The 16,394-nt window shown below is 35.6% G+C and overlaps 2 protein-coding genes across 7 annotated transcripts in view; one reads left to right on the top strand and one right to left on the bottom strand.

Annotated features, from left to right (window-relative positions):
* Window positions 1-16,394, bottom strand: part of LOC106835338 (protein phosphatase 1L-like) — a 151,150-nt gene that overhangs the window by 19,354 nt on the left and 115,402 nt on the right. Inside the window, exon 2 of one of the 6 annotated variants that reach the window (XM_070509692.1) lies at window positions 6,978-9,821. The exons of 4 other annotated variants lie outside the window; for them this stretch is intronic. In XM_070509692.1, the coding sequence (XP_070365793.1) occupies window positions 9,756-9,821 (66 nt within the window). In that variant the 3' untranslated portion in view covers window positions 6,978-9,755. Of the gene's footprint in view, window positions 1-6,977; window positions 9,822-16,394 lie in introns of those variants that run through there. One more of the 6 variants, XM_070509686.1, reaches the window with a different exon arrangement.
* The window catches only part of LOC139045286 (protein phosphatase 1L-like), a 359,044-nt gene that overhangs the window by 332,416 nt on the left and 10,234 nt on the right, over window positions 1-16,394 (top strand). The gene's annotated exons all lie outside the window — the stretch shown is intronic.

The following is a 16,394-nucleotide window of genomic DNA, read 5'->3' as shown; positions in this document are numbered from 1 at the left end:
AGGGAAATGCAAATCAAAACTATAATGAGACATCACCTTACATCAGTCAGAATGCCTATAGTTACCAAGACAAAAAACAACAAATGTTGAAGAGGTTGTGGAGAAAAGGGAATTCTCCTACACTGCTGGTGGGAATGTAAACTGGTGCAGCCACTATGGAAAACTGTATGGAGATTTCTAAAAAAATTAAAAACAGAAATACAATACCATCCAGCTATCCCACTACTGGGTATTTATCCAAAGAATCTGAAGTCAATGATCCAAAGAGATTTATGAACCCCTATGTTCATTGCAAGTTTGTTAACAGTAGCCAAGATGTGGAAGCAACCCAAGTGCCCTTCTACAGATGAATGGATGAAGAGGATGTGGTATATATATACACACAATAGTATACTATGCAGCCATAAAAAAGGCAAAATTGTCCCATTTCCAACAACAGGGATGGACCTTGAGGAGGGTATGATGTTAAGTGGAATAAGCCAGACAGAGAAAGACAAATACTGAATAATTTGACTCATATGTGGAAGATAACAAACACGTGGATAAAGAGAACAGATTAGTGGTTACCAGAGGGGAAGGAGGTTGCTGGGTGGGCGAAAGGGACAGAGGGGTACATATGTATGGTGATGGATAAAAATTAGACCGCTGAGAATGAGCACGATGAAGTGTATTCAGAAACTGATAAATAATATTGTACACCCTAAATTACACAATGTTATAAACCATTGTGATCTCAGTAAGATTACTGGGAAAACAAAACAAAATAAAAAACCAACAAACGCATAGAGACAGAGATTGGATTGGTGGTTAGCAGAGGGCAGGGGGACAGGGAGGAGGTGAAAGTAGTGATTTGCACATGTGTGTGGGGATGGATTGTAATTAGTCTTTGGGTGATGAGCATGATGCGATCTACACAGAAATCAGAAGACAGTGATGTACACCTGAAATTTATATAATTTTATAAAACAGTGTTACCACAATTAAAAAAGATACAAGTTGAAATTAAAAGAATGGAAAATGAAAAAAAAGAAGATATTTTCAGCCATAAAAAAAGAACTAATGGAAGGAGCTTCAATTTTAATCTTAAAACTATACTGAGCCTCTGAGAATTTTCAGCTGGAGCTGACATTAACAAAGGTATTCATAAATGAATCTAGTGCACTGGGCACAATAAATTGAAAATGTGGAAACTATTCGGCTAGCTGTTAAATTAGGATAGTCACGTTAAAAGTAGAAGCATTGGTAATTCAAACAAAACATATTTTTTAGTGACCAAATGTAGAAAACATTGACAGCATCTGTCATTGAATCAAGATGGAGAAATCAAAAGTCACTTGAATAAATAGAATGTGACATTTTTACAGCACGTAATCTTAAAATGTAAAAAAAATCAATTAAATGTGAAAATATTAAATTTATAATATCACTGGATATTATTTTAATCATTAACAAAGGTATCACCTATATTTATGTTTTAATATAAAATACTTACAGAGCCATATTTTGTAAGCAATTTATATGGATGCTGATATTCTGCAAATAAGCATGTGCTTATTAAAAATGTTGAGATAAATTTAGCAAGCCTCTAACATAGGAAGTGGCCAAATAAATTTTAGAAATGTGACATATGTATAAAAAGGTACCCAACCTATTGGTGATCAAATTACTATAGAAAGTACATATGTTTTCAAGTAAACGCCAAATGTTGGAAATTTAAATTCTGAAACGTCTTAAACATGAATAACATAAAAATAGATCACTGAAGACACTGAGTGTGTCTGAAAAATAAATCTAGTTTTCCTAATCCACGCCAATCTTTATTATACATTGAAAATATGGAATATAAAATCTCAAAACATTTTTATTTAACGTTTTAGCAGAATATTTCACATTCTTTATCTTTTTATTCTTCACAACAATCTTTCTGAAAAGGTACCATAGATAAATACCCCATGCCCTATTTATGGAATATTAGTGAAAAGAGAAGCTAGAAAGAAGGTTGTCTCTTCATGGGATGAAGGAAAAAGAATGTCTCTTCATGGAGAAGAGGGTGTGATGAGCTTTGTATTGAACTGTTTTGATGAGAATGTGACTTCAGTACATTAGGTGGAAATGTCATCCAATGAAGGACATTATGACTGGAGAATGCAAGGAGGTGAAGGCGAGTGGGGAAGGTGTGTCCGTTACACACTCACAGATTACGGTTGAAGCTATGGGATTTGATGAGATGTGCAGAGTTTCTGGATATAGGATAAAAAGTGACAGACTAAAAGGAGAAAAGACAATGCGAAACCCAATATCTATTGTTAGATGCAAATTTATGTCTGAAAAAAAATCTAAAAGAATAGTCTGTTTTGTAAAAAGTACAAGGAATTTCCTTGAATAGCTTTCAGCAAAAAAAAAGTTAGATAATTTATCTATATTTGATCATTTTAGTATATATTTACAAAATTTCACTTTTATTTGAAAAATAATGTTGTAGTATGCATCGTTACACACGATTTCCTAGTAATACAAAGGCTAGTGTGAATATGTAATCCTGAAATAACAGGAGCTTCTTAGGAGCTACAAAAGATGGGATAACTAACATTAGGTGTTTCCGCTTTTTTTTTTTTTTTTAATAATATGGATTCTATTCCTTCAGTTCCTTATTGGAAATGCTATGGTTTTGCTGGATGGCCTCCATTTGCCCATCCAGATATATGTCCCCATTTTCTGCCTGGCTCTGTGCCCAGTGAGGCTGACCTGCTTGGACCGCACTGGTGGGAACTCTTGCTTCACAGTTTCTGGTTGTTTTGCAAGTGTCAGCCACCTGCAGGAAGAAGAGGGCCCTCAGGATATTTCTTCCCTCTGGTCCCTGGGCTGGGCACTGCAGGTAGGGTGCTTCCCTGGACTGAGGGCCCCAGGCAGCCCTCACCAGATGACTTTCTCTCCAAGTCCGGAGACTGCTCCCTCCTTTGTTCTTTCAGGCCTAGAGGCAGTAATGGATCTCTTCATTGCTAAATCTTGTTTGACCTAAACCCTGCCCATCATTTTGGAAAGAACCTTAATGCTCCCTAGTTCCAGTTTGTATATGACATGTTTTCTCATGGCAAGACACCACAGGTTACAATCGTATATATTACCTTTGCCTTCTCTTGACAACAGAAACTGGGGAGGAAGGTGCAAAGAAGACACACCAAGAAAGAAAATAGGCAGAAATGTGCATTATTCTTTGCTTGTAAAAAATTATCTGTAATTTACCTAAAGTGAAATTCACTCTCTTGAGAGGCACAGCCCTGTGAGAATTGACAAATGCATATGATTGTGTAAACTACCACCACACTCAAGATACAGAACAGTTTGTCGTCTTCCAGAATGTCATTGAGCTGCTCTTTATAGTCAAATGCCTTCCCCATCTCTAACCCTGAAGTTACTGGTCTCTTCTCCATCCTGTAGTTTTGCCTTCTCTGTTTCCACATAAACGGATTCACATGGTGTGCAGCTTTCTGAGTCTGGCTTCTTTCACTTTGCTTATTACCTTTGAGATTCATCCAAGTATTTGTGAGCATTAACAGTTGGTTCCTTCTTAATGTTGCATGGTATCCAATGGTACGACTGCACCATCGTTTCTTTATCTACTTACTGGTTGAAGGACATTTGGGTTGTTTCCAGTTTGGGGCAACTGTGAGAAAACACTGGTATAAACATTTGCGAACAGATTTTGTGTGGACGTAGGTTTTCATTTCACTAGGTTAAATACCTAGAGTGGGATTGTGGGGTCATCTGGTGTTTGTTTAACATTATAAAAACTGCCAGATATTTGATATTAACAGTCATTTTCATTTTATCATACAAATCTTAGTATCTTTGTAGAATGCCAATTTATCACGTAAGAGGGGATGTATTTCCAGACTTTCTAGCTTGTTCAACTCCTTTATCTACGAATCCATATGCCAGCAGCACACTGTTTTGTTCCATATAGCTTAATAGTAACTATTAAACACAGGAAATATATGTCCTCAAGTATTTTCCTTTAATCGAATCATTTTGTATATTCTAGGACCTCTGACTCAGCAAATATGTTTTAGATTCAGTTTCTTATATATTTTAAAAATCCTGCTAGAATTTCCATTCAATTAGGCTTACATTTAATCTATAGATGAACTCAGGGAAGAATTGCCATCTTTATGTCAAGTATTCCAGTTGATAGAATTGTATATTTATCTCTTTACTCTATCTTTAATTTCTCTGAGTCTTTTCCTTTTAACTTCCAGTGGACACATCTTATAAATTGCCAACTAAATTACTCCTAGAATTTTAATTTTATGCTTTTGTAAATGATGTTACTTTTTATTTTATTTTCTACCTGCCCATTGAGAGGTATAGCAGTAAATTTGACTTTTGTGTATTAACTTTGTGTCTTGCTACTTAATAAAATTACTTATTGTTTCTAGTATTCATTTTTTTTGGATTCCTTTGGATTATCTACATAGATGATCACATCATCTCTAGAAAATAGAGTTCTACTTGTTCCTTTCGAATTTTATGTTCCATTTCTTCTTTCTCATCTTTTTACACTGATATCTGGTCAAAGTTGAAAAGGAATGGTGACAAGTATATACTTGCATTGTTTAAGATTTTAGGTAGAAATCATTATTTTTATTTTTTCACCACTGAGCATTTGTCTTTCTCTTCTTAGTTTGCTGAGAGGTTTTCCATGAATTTTTAAAAGTTTTTTCACATGATTTCTTTGCCTCTATTAAAATGATCATGTCTTTTCTTATATATTATTTTAATATAGTGAAGTGCATTAATTTTCATATATTAAACAAACCTTGCGTTCCTGGAATAACACCCAATTTTTTCAAGCCGTACTACTCTGTTTTAACCAGGCTAAAACAAAGTTTATCAACGACTGATTTGACCTGATATTGCGTAAAGGAGGTCAAGGTAGTTCTTTTCCTCCATATTAACTTGGTCAGTTACTTTTGTAAAGATTTAAAATGAGAGTGGATGGTACAGAGAGTCCCCGTGTACTTCCTTCCCAAACTCACAGTTTCCCGTGTGATTAACATTTTCTTTCAGTATGGTGCATTTGTTACAAGTGAAGAACAACCAATATTGACACTTTATCAGTAACTAAAATTAATTTTGTTAGGATTCATGCTTTGTGCTGTACGGTTGTATGGATTTTGACAAATGCATAATATTGTGTATCCACGATTACAATAGTGTGCAGAGTAATTTTTCTGCCCTAAAAGTCCTTGTTTTCCACATATTCATCTCTCCTCCCCTCTCCCCAAAACCACTGGCAACCACGGATCTTTTTAATGTCTCTGTAGTTTTGCCTTTTCCAAAATGCCATTTAAGTGGAGTGATATAATATGTAGACTTTTCAGTCCGACTTCTTACCCTGCGAAATATAAATTTAAAGTTCCTCCATGGTGTTTTTTGTGGCTTGATAGCTCATTTATTTTTTTCTATGAAAATATCCCAGTGTGTGCATGTACCACAGTTTTTCCATCCGTTCGTCTATTGAAAGACCCATTTTCTGACTCACAGCATTTTCCTTCTTTCTGAAGAACTTCTTAACGTTTCTAACAAGGCAAGTTTATTTTCTGAGTCTGTTTAAGAATTATATTTGTCTTTCTTCAGACGTTAGAAGTTTCTTTGTGGGAAGTTGCTTACTCAACAAAAAATTTTTTATTATTTTTCATGCATATAGAGATATTCAGATTTTCTATTTCTTCATGGGTCATTTGTATCTTTCAAATAGTTTGCATATTTCATCCAAGTAGTCAAATTTTCTGGCATAAAATTTAATACCATCTCTTTATTATCTTTTTAATGTCTTAATAACTATGGAAGTTCCCTCCTCCATTCTCCATACTATTAATTTTTGCCTTTGCTCATATTTGTATTAGCCTAATTAGAAGTTCATCCCTCTTATTGATATTTTTAAATAAACAGTTTTTCATTTTATTAATTTTCTTCATTGATTTTCTATTTTCTATTCCATTGATTCCTGTTCTTTATTAGTTTCTTTTATTTGTTTACCTTTTGTATAATTTCCCCCCCTTTTTAAAGTATTTTAACCAGGAATGTCAGACCATTGATTTTATGACATTTGTCTTCTCCAATATTATCATATATGGCTTTATTTTACATTGTAAACACTACTGTATCTGGATTTCAACCATTTTGAATGTTGTATTTTTACCATTACGCCTGTTGAAATATTAAGAAAATATTGTGAGAAACTTTCACAATATTTTCTTAATATTGTGCTCAAGTAGAGGGGACACTTCTCTACAAAATGAATATGTAAGCCCTCGGAACAAACCAATGTAGAGATGCCAGTGTGGAATGTCACTGAGAAGTTCAAACAAGGACCATGAGAAATGGAAAATCTCTTACAGGCTGCATGAGACCTGGAGACAGAACACAATGTGAGTTGACCTTGGAAGATATGACAAATATCTGCATGACTAAGCTCTGAGCTTGGCACAAGGAAAATGGATGACGCCAATAGAAAAGATCACAGGCCTTTCCTTAATATTTTTGATGTGGTAAGCATCAAGGCCTTGATCATCATGTGGGTGGAGAAGGGAAAGGAACGTTACTGTAACTAAATGTTTTCTTATTCCAGGTTGGGTCAATTTGAGTGCAATTACTTCCACTTAGCACAGTAAACTTTGTGGTGTTGCCTGCTTCTGAGTCTTGAGGAGCAATTTTCACTGTTTAAATTTTGCAAACAAAACCAGCAATGTATAAAATAACCATACTGAAAATCTCTTAACAAAGCATTAATATCAATCTCTGCGTGTGGACTCAACTGATTTATGACAAACAAGTTCTAACTGTTTGAGCAAACTGACCTAGAGACAAGCAACTCCAGTCACTGTTGATTTGGGGCATGCTGCCGGTTTGTGAAGAATGAGAAATGATCCTGCAGAATACTTTATAGTGCTGGGGCAGATAAAATGCAGGCAGTATTTTGCGCAGAAAAAAAGGGGCAATAAAAGGAGCTTTATTAGAGGTTGTCAATAAAATAATCATTTTTTTCTCTAATTCCAAGGATAATGCTGAGAAAAGGAAGTTCAAAGACAATGATATTAAGGCCCTGTATTTCAGATTCTAGATTCATTTTACAAAGTGGACAATTTTATGGAAAGAAGATTCACAAAGAATTAAAGTTTGGACAAACTCCAGCATTACGATTTTCCACAAAATCTTGAGCAAAACAATACACACTGTGCTTTTTCTTAGACCCATGCGGCATGATGCAATCTGTACAATGCATTAGCTTTGTAATAAGAAGCTTCAGATCCACGAGTCAGTGGTTAGCACTCTTGACCTATGATGTGGTAGGTACCTAAACCCATCCCAGTATAGCGATTTAGACGGTGTTGTGGCACAGAGCTGGCTGTGGGCATGGCCTGCAGAAGAGAACATCGTGACAGTGCCTTTGGCACTTTATTCCTAAGTAATCTGTTAACCTATCAACACATTTCACTATATGATCTTTGGAATAATGAAACTTTAATTATTCAGATACCTTCAAAAATTGGAACCTCACACACTTAATGCATTTTAGATATGTGATGAATGTTTGGCAGACTGAGAATTAGTAGCCTTGAGTACTCGTAAACTGGGGATGCACTGGGGCATTTTCATTGGCCCACTAAGGGGAAAAGAGGAGAGGGCCGCTCTACTTTCTCACACATCGTACAGTGAACAAGAGAAAGCATGCTTCTCCACCTGAGTAAATTAACCTAAGCCTGATCTTGCTTAGTTTACAAGAGAAAATTTTCCAACAATTGTTAAGAGTAGAGGAGAATGTCGTGCCAGTTATAAAGTTTCCCCAAATCATATAGCCAACAATGCTTTACCACAGGTCTTCAAAAGATCTTTTCCCTTCTCAACACTTTGCCACTTGCTCATTTCCAAAAACAGTTCTGCTGCTGCTGGCAAATTCTCTGTGCTGCTGTAAAAGGCCTGGTCTCCTGAGCCACAGAAACACGTGCTGTAAAATGGGAGAACATTTGCTTTCACTTCTCTAAGAAACATCCATGTACTATAAGGATTAAATCCATATCCATTTGTTTAAAAGTTCTATCTCCCAAAGCCAAATGGTTACACCCTAAGATGGGCACCTAAGTTAGTCAGGGTGGACCACTAAGACATCTCCCTAGGCACTGTCATTTCAAGGAGAAATAAGACGCAAGGGTTGGAGACACCTCTAGTTGGTAAAAGCCAAAACCATGAGGCTGTCTGACTCCCGGAGAGATTATTTACATGCCAAAGGGTTCAGTTAGGATTCAGGCCCATTATATTTCAGGAGGGAACAACTGCCCCCTTCCCCTTTATAAGCAGAAGTGTGTCATTTTCCCCCATATCTTGCCTATGAAGTGTCCAGCTACTCATTAGGACAACTGACCTGGCTCTCATCAGGTTGCTCTAGGGGTAAGGACTAGGGCAACGGGCACCAACAGACATATTACTTACTGGGAGGCATTTCATGAGAAATCTGTCTCTTATCTAGAATACCCTATGTACACATTCAGGATTAAATTAATAAAAATGAATGTTAAAAGCCAGTGGGAGCTATCTTTCACCATTGCCTTTATTTCCTCCTGTTCTCCTTTTATGGTTTAAAGTGCCCCAGAAAAATATTTTCTATTTAGAGACAAATTGTACATTTTAATATGATATTTAAATTATGTAAGCCTATTTACATTTTTACATTTGATATCGTTTTTTTTAACAACAAAAGGAATATCATGGGAATATTTCTTCCATGGGATCGTGGAAACCTGTGCTTTAGTATCTCATCCACAACAATTAATCCTGGCTCTACATCTCAAGGATTGTGTGACACGAGAAAAGAGTTAGTTCCTCCTCTGAGGGAGCGATAGCAATTTTAATTGCCTTTAGATTGGTATAACGATAAAAATAAAAATTTAGCCATAAATTCACCAAAGAATTCATAGCACATATTCAGAATTTAATAAATGGAAGAACCCTTTGTTTGCTAATAGAAATTGTTAGTACTTTAAATTAAGTTAGCATTAAAACTTGGAAGTGAAGGAATACTTCACTTGCTGGTGAGTAGATACACATAAAGACACTTCTCTGAACATCAGCACTCTTTTGTTTCTTTTCAATTATTTTATTGAGGTCATAGTGGGGGTTATAACATTGTGTAATTTCATGGTACATTATTGCTTATCAGTTTCTGTATAGACTGCATCATGCTCACCACTAATAGTCTAGTTTTTATCTGTCACTATACATATGTGCCTGTTTACCCGTTTTTTCCAGCCCTCCAACCCTTCTCCTCTGGTAACCACTGATGTGTTCTCCTTCTCCATATGTTTGTTTGTCTTCCACATGCGAGGGAAATCATGCAGTATTGGTGTTTCTCTGTGTGACTTGCTTCCATGTCTTGGCTATTGTGAATAATGCTGCAGTGAACATAGGGATTTATAAACCTCTTTGAATTGTTGACTTCAAGTTCTTTGGATAAACATCCTGTAGCGGGATAGGTAGGTTGTTTGGTATTCTATTTTTAACTTTTTGAGAATTCTTCATATTGTTTTCCATAGTGGGTACACCAGTTTGCATTCCAACCAGGAGTATATGAGTATTCCTTTTGCTCCACATCCTCTCCAAGATTTTTTACATTTTGTTTTGGTAATTATAGCCGTTCTGATCAGCATAAGGTGATATCTCATAGTTTTGATTTTCATTTCCCCAATAATTAGTGATGTTCAACATTTTTTCATGTGTCTGTTGGCCATCTGGATATCTTCTTTGGAAAAATGTCTGTTCATATCCTTTGGAGCAGAAATAAAGAAATGGAAAGATATTCAATGTTATGGATTGGAAGAATACACATAGTTTCAATGCTCAGGGGCTGGCCAGGGGGTGCAGTGGTTAAGTGCACATGTTCTGCTTTGGCGGCCCAGGGTTTGCCGGTTGGGATCCCGGGTATGGACATGGCACTGCTTGGCCATACTGTGTTAGGCATCTCACATATAAAGTCGAGGAAGGTGGGCACGGATCTTAGCTCAGGGCTGGTCTTCCTCAGCAAAAAGAGGAGGATTGGCAGCAGACATTAGCTCAAAGCTAATCTTACTCCAAAAAAAAAGTCCATATTAGTGAAAGCAATCTACAGATTCAATGCAATCACAGTCAGAATCCCAATGACATTCTTCACAGAAATAGAACAAAGAATCCTAAAACGTATATGGAACAATAAAAGACCCCAAATAGCCAAAGCAATACTGAGAAAAAGGAACCAAAGTGGAGGCATCACAATCCCTGACTTCAAAGCATACTGCAAAGCTATAGTAATCAAAACAGCATGGTACTGGCACAAAAACAGACACATAGATCAATAGAATAGATTTGAAAGCCCAGAAATAAAACCACACATCTATGGGCAGCTAATCTTTGACAAAGGAGCTGAGAACATACAATAGAGAAAGGAAAGTCTCTTCAATAAACGGTGTTGGGAAAACTGGACAGTCACATGCAAAAGAATGAAAGTAGACCATTATCTTACACCATACACAAAAATTAACTCAAAATGGATTAAAGACTTCAATGTAAGATCTGAAACCATAAAACTCCTAGAAGAAAATATAGGCAGTACACTGTTTGACATCAGTCTTAGCAGCATCTTTTTGAATACCGTGTCTACTCAGGCCTGGGAAATAAAAGAGAAAATAAACAAATGGGACTATGTCAGACTAAAAACCTTCTGCAAGCAAAAGAAACCATGAACAAAATGAAAAGACAGCCCACCAACCAGGAGAATATATTTGCAAATCAAGGGGTTGATTTCCAAAATATACAAAGAACTCATACCACTCAATGACAAAAAAAGAAACAAACTGATCAAAAAATGGGCAGAGGCTACACACAGACATTTTCCCAAAAAAGAAGTCTTGTTTCTTTACCATGCAAATCCAATATCTTCCACCGTAGTATCGTTTCTATTACTCTCAGAAAACAAGGATCTTTATGGAGGAACGTGGAGGGGACTCATACTACTGTTTTACATTATTATTATTTTTCTCTTCATGGATTGCTGCTGATGCTGCTGCTAATTGTCTCTTAACCAATGCTGTCTGATATTTCTCTTTGTCTATCTGAATTTCTTCCTCTTCTAATAATCTACTGGCACAGGTGGTCATGGGTCCTGAAGTAGCTCTGCTGCCCTCAGGAAAGTGGTTCTTGATTTCAAACACATTCTTGCTTCATCAGAGAACACAACCAATGATATGGAGTTCAAGGTTTGAGGCTGGAAAGGCAAAGTCCCACAGTAATGTTTAGGTGTTTCTTTTAGTGCACGCCTAACTCTTCAACACATCTTCACACGTGATAATTTCCAAAGCTTCCTGAATAGCAATGTAAATCAGGTTCCTGTTCTTTCTATAGGGATCTATGTTTTCATGCAAATTAAAGGATATGGTTTCTTATTAATGCTCAGTGTCCCTGAATATTAGCAAGCAATCAGAAGCTGAACTACCTGGTATAAATTAGAGAGATCAAAAAAGGATGATGAACTAATTTGTGAGTGTATTTAGCCAAATCTCATCTTTTACAGAAAACATATTCTATGGCACTTGCAATTAGAATAACTATTTTCCCTGAACTGAGATAAACCTTTGTTCTATTAGATATAGAAGGCCACTTTTATCTGGAAAAAATGGGAGAGAAAAATGAGAATTTTAAGTTGGAGTTGAAAAATAGTGGGTTAAAAGTTAAGAGAACAGAGTGGAAGTATTTGTACTTGATCTGCTAAGGATACAAGCTTAACTGCATTTAGAAAAAGGGCTTGGCCTGCTGTGAAGTCACCATGGACACGGTGAAGATTACAAAATGAGTATTAAGTTTCAAAATGATTTACTCAGATCAAAATTATTAAGTAAAATTTTAAAACTTATTTGTCAAACATGTAAGAAACTCTGTGTCTTTGGAAACATAATCATATTATTGATATGGGGATCATAAATTTTAACTACTATTATTAGAATGGTATTCACCATGAAATAATATACCACTGAGAAAAAAATATAGTGAAGGAGTCTTTAAAAAGTTTCTATAACATAAGAAATTATGGAATGAAGATCTTCCATAGAGTCATATTAGTTCTGAAATAACATGGGTGAAATGTTATTGATTTTTATCTGTTGTAAATATTCCATCATATTTATTTCATTTTAGGGAAGAAACGCATATTCCTAAGAGTTGCTGAATATTAACAGCTATTTTCCCCATAAGGTATTAAACTCAGCAGCCACGAATCCATCTCCTCCAAGAGTTAACAGAAATCTTATCTTTATCGTTGTGGACAGATTATTTTACACATTTCCTCCTTATGAATAAGAATTATCAATTCGATATTTTTTCCCCAAAGAACACATTGTCAGTCTAGGAACTAGAAGGCAGATACCTTGATTTTTGTTTAAGGCATTAATTTACCTAAAATTTATTTGAGTCTATTTTTAAGAAAATGAGGAAAATAGTTTTGTATGGAAACCAGTAGAAGATAATAAATACTAAGGATGAATTCAAATGTTATAAAATGTTCTCACATCTACAATTAAAATAGTTGAGTTTGTATTTTCACTCTGCATTACAGTCCATCTATCTAGACAGTGGAAGTTACGTTGTGATTTTCACAATTTTGTGTCTCTGGGTAGTTGCAAACTTGATGTTTAAAACTGAGTGTGCAATGTAACAATCATACCATAGTAGCTCTATTTTACTGAGCGAGTACTAGGCTCCAGGCCCTGAGATAAACGCTTTGTCTGAGCTATAAATCACCTCTTCCTTGGACAGCATAGTGTATTATGCACTCAGATCTTTATATGATGATAAGAACCTGGAGGCTGAAGGTGTTTAAGAGATTTATCTGAGGTCACACCCTAATAAGTGGCAGGACAGGGATTAACAATCGCATCTATATGACTCACAACCTATTCTTCATACTCTACATTCTGCTTTTTCCATTAGTTAGAGAAATTGTAGATCTTAAGTAGTTTAAAAAGAAATGTGGAGTTACAAATTTTATTGAAGGCCAGAGGTCCACGATGCTTCTTCGAGAAACGGATGTTTATGTGTAATAACCTACTCTAAGCAGGTGACCACGTCATTAATCAGAATTGCTCCCTAACTGCTGTGGCCAGGTGAGGGTTAGTGGCGTTTTTCAGGATCTTATGGCACTACTAGAGGAGAGATCCATTTTTCAACTGACATTGCAAGGAAAAATTTAAAATACACCTCCTACCCTGCCAACATGTTGAACTTTGACCCAGGTGTATCTACATAGAGAATCCAAACAAACAAAAACCCATATAGGCTCAACCATAGAACTCGTTGCTTGATTAAACAGAACTAAATTTTACCCCGACTCTTCAATTCCAAGAACAGGCAGACTGGAATTGGCAAAGCCTTCTTCAGAAATCAATGGACAATTTGCCGCTTAAAGAACTATGCACTGAACAACGTAATAAACAATCACAATTTCAGTAATAAGTTTCCTGACACAACAGACTGGCACTTTGCACAGTCGTAATGAGAAAACAGCAGCTGAGGAACTGCAGAAAAGGAGCTAGACTTTACTGGAATACAGATTATACTGAGCTAATTAATGATTTTCACAAATGCCTTGTTGATTAGATATTAAAGTAAAAATCCCTTATATAATTTCTATATTTAGGGACACCATATAATTTTTCATCCAAGCCAGGATTTTCCCGATAATGAAGAACGCTCTATATTTATTTTTCTAAGACAACAGGAGGAAAGACGGGCTCACTTGAGCAAAGCAGGAGACACGATTCTTTTATTTATAGTTGTCACGTATTAGTGTGTAGAATCAAGAAGTCAAAAAATGCCTTGGAGTTGGAGAAATCATGACTTCTAATACTGGGTCAACCTTCAGTTGTGTGATTTTGGGTGAGTTAATTACTTTCACTGAAAAATGAAGAGGAGAAAAATACCTAACTTGAAGGCTTGTGAGAATTAAAAATTATATCTATAACATAATTAACACAGTGCCTGGCTTGTTTAAAATACTCAATAAGTAGACATATTTAGAATCCTACTTCTCATTGTGTAGCTTAATTTATTATCATCAATCTATTTGTAATATTAATGTAGCTCTGAGTGTTGGGATCCTATGTTTTGAAACTTGAAAGGGATAGAAAGCTCTGACTCTAATGTACCAAACTTCTACGCTCAGATCGGTCAAAAGTAAATCATACTGGGCCGGCTCCGTCGCCGAGTGGTTAAGTTTGTGCGCTCCGCTGCAGCGGCCCAGGGTTCGGATCCTGGGTGCGGACATGGCTCCACTCGTCAGGCCACTTTGAGGCGGCGTCCCACATCCCACAACGAGAAGGACCTACAACTAAGATATACAACTATGTACAGGGGGGTTTGGAGAGATAAAGCAGAAAAAAAAAGTAAATAGTACTCCTTAAAAATTCTGTCTTCATAAGATTAATTGTATATAGGTGTATTGAGTCTAAGGATCAAAGTAGTGATATTCTACTTTGACTAGTGAAAAGCAATAGGATGTCCATATTAATATGATTAGAAGGAAACATCAGAATTAAATTGGTTTAATAAAGTCCAATTCATTCAATAATCTGAAGCAAAAATGTACTATTTTAGTATATAAATAAAATAAGAAAGTGATATTAGGTATAGTTAAGAAATAGAATAAACACTGAACTTCAGTCAATTAATACATGTGAAATAGATTTTAGAAACATGGATTTAAGATATGAAAACTTCAGAAAAGTAAAGTGGAATTAGTTTCCAATTTTCAAGATTTACTTACTTCACCTCTTGTAAGCCAAAGCCAGTGATTTTTTTTTAATGGTTAGGGACCTATATCCACATTCAGGTATGTCTATAAGTGTTGTTTGCTTTTGTTTTTGCATAGACTATATATTATTTACTTCTCAGCATTTAATATAATGACAATTGTGTAATTCCAAGACTAAGAAATTTAATGGGGCAAATTCTTAGTTAAAATATTCTCTCTTACTTTGTTTTTAATCAACTATAAGCTAAAGGAACAAAACTGTAACAGAAAACGTAAAAAGAGTACATGTTATTTTCCTAGGATAGCGCTCTTACAACTTGTGTATTCTCATAGCTATAACACAGCATAGGAAAGTACAAACGAGGTGATCTATTTTTTTCAAGAAAGTTTTAAAGATATACAATTTAAGGGCATAGTTTCTTCCTTTTTCACAGTGCAATCCATTTGCCAACCCTTTTAGCCTTTCCCTTTTCAGAACCCTGAACAACCAAGCTACATCTTACTGTGAACAAATTAGTTTTGACACCTTGAGACATTTAATTATTTGCAAAAGTGAGTCAGATGAAGGTGAAGTTGAGAGAAATGTTTTAAGCTCTAGGAAGATATATATGCTCAAAATTCCGTTAGTGAAAAGTCCATAAATAAACATAATGGAAATGTACAAATAAAGTTTCAAATTTTTAGGAAATGAACATATTACAAAATAGAAATGTAAGGTTTAGCAGGTCATCAGAGTTTTTACATCCTACTATTCAGAAGTCTTTTTCAGAGGTGCAGGAAATCTCAGAGAACGAAGTGAATGTGGTGTTCATTCAGCGCAGCCACTCATTTTACAGTGGCGGGATCTGAGGTGCAGAGAGGGTAAGGGATTTGCCAGGAGGTTAGGGTCACTTGCCAGTGTCTATTAAATTCAGTGAGAGAAACAACATCTAGGTTTCTTATTTGCCCTATATTATTTTATTAATTTCATTTGTCAATAACAATAGCAATTTAGGGGCATCTGCAGTCTGATGCTATGGATAACCTTTTTAATGAGCAAGTTGTGCTAATTAAATTTGTATAATCATAAAAACGGTATAGCTAATTTTTCCAAATACATCTATGGCTATGCTGATTTAAATGGCTATAATTCGAGAACTCTGAGAATTTTTAATCTGTTAACTATTCCATTCATTTATTAATTAATAATTAGTAAATGTTTATTAAATGAACTATTTTGTGAATACGTGTGTGTGTGTGTATGTGTATTCTAAAGTTTGTTTTCCCTTACAATTTTTACAATCTTAAAAAAGAGTTAGGGGCTGGCCCCACCGCCTGGAGGTTGAGTTTGGCACACTCCGCTTCAGTGGCCTGGGTTCTATTCCCGGGCACAGACCTACACCACTCATCAGCAGCCATGCTGTGGCAGCAACCCACACACAAAATACAGGAAGACTGGCACAGATGTCAACTCAGAGTGAATCTTCCTCAATAAAAAGAAAGCAAAAGAAAGATCGCCTTCTTCTGAGAGTGATAATTAGTTGAATTTGGTACATAAAATTAATATTTCAATTGATGTTTATTC

Source organism: Equus asinus, chromosome 5, assembly GCF_041296235.1.
Source record: "Equus asinus isolate D_3611 breed Donkey chromosome 5, EquAss-T2T_v2, whole genome shotgun sequence".
Lineage (NCBI taxonomy): Eukaryota > Metazoa > Chordata > Mammalia > Perissodactyla > Equidae > Equus > Equus asinus.
This window is presented reverse-complemented; position numbering and strand designations above follow the sequence as displayed.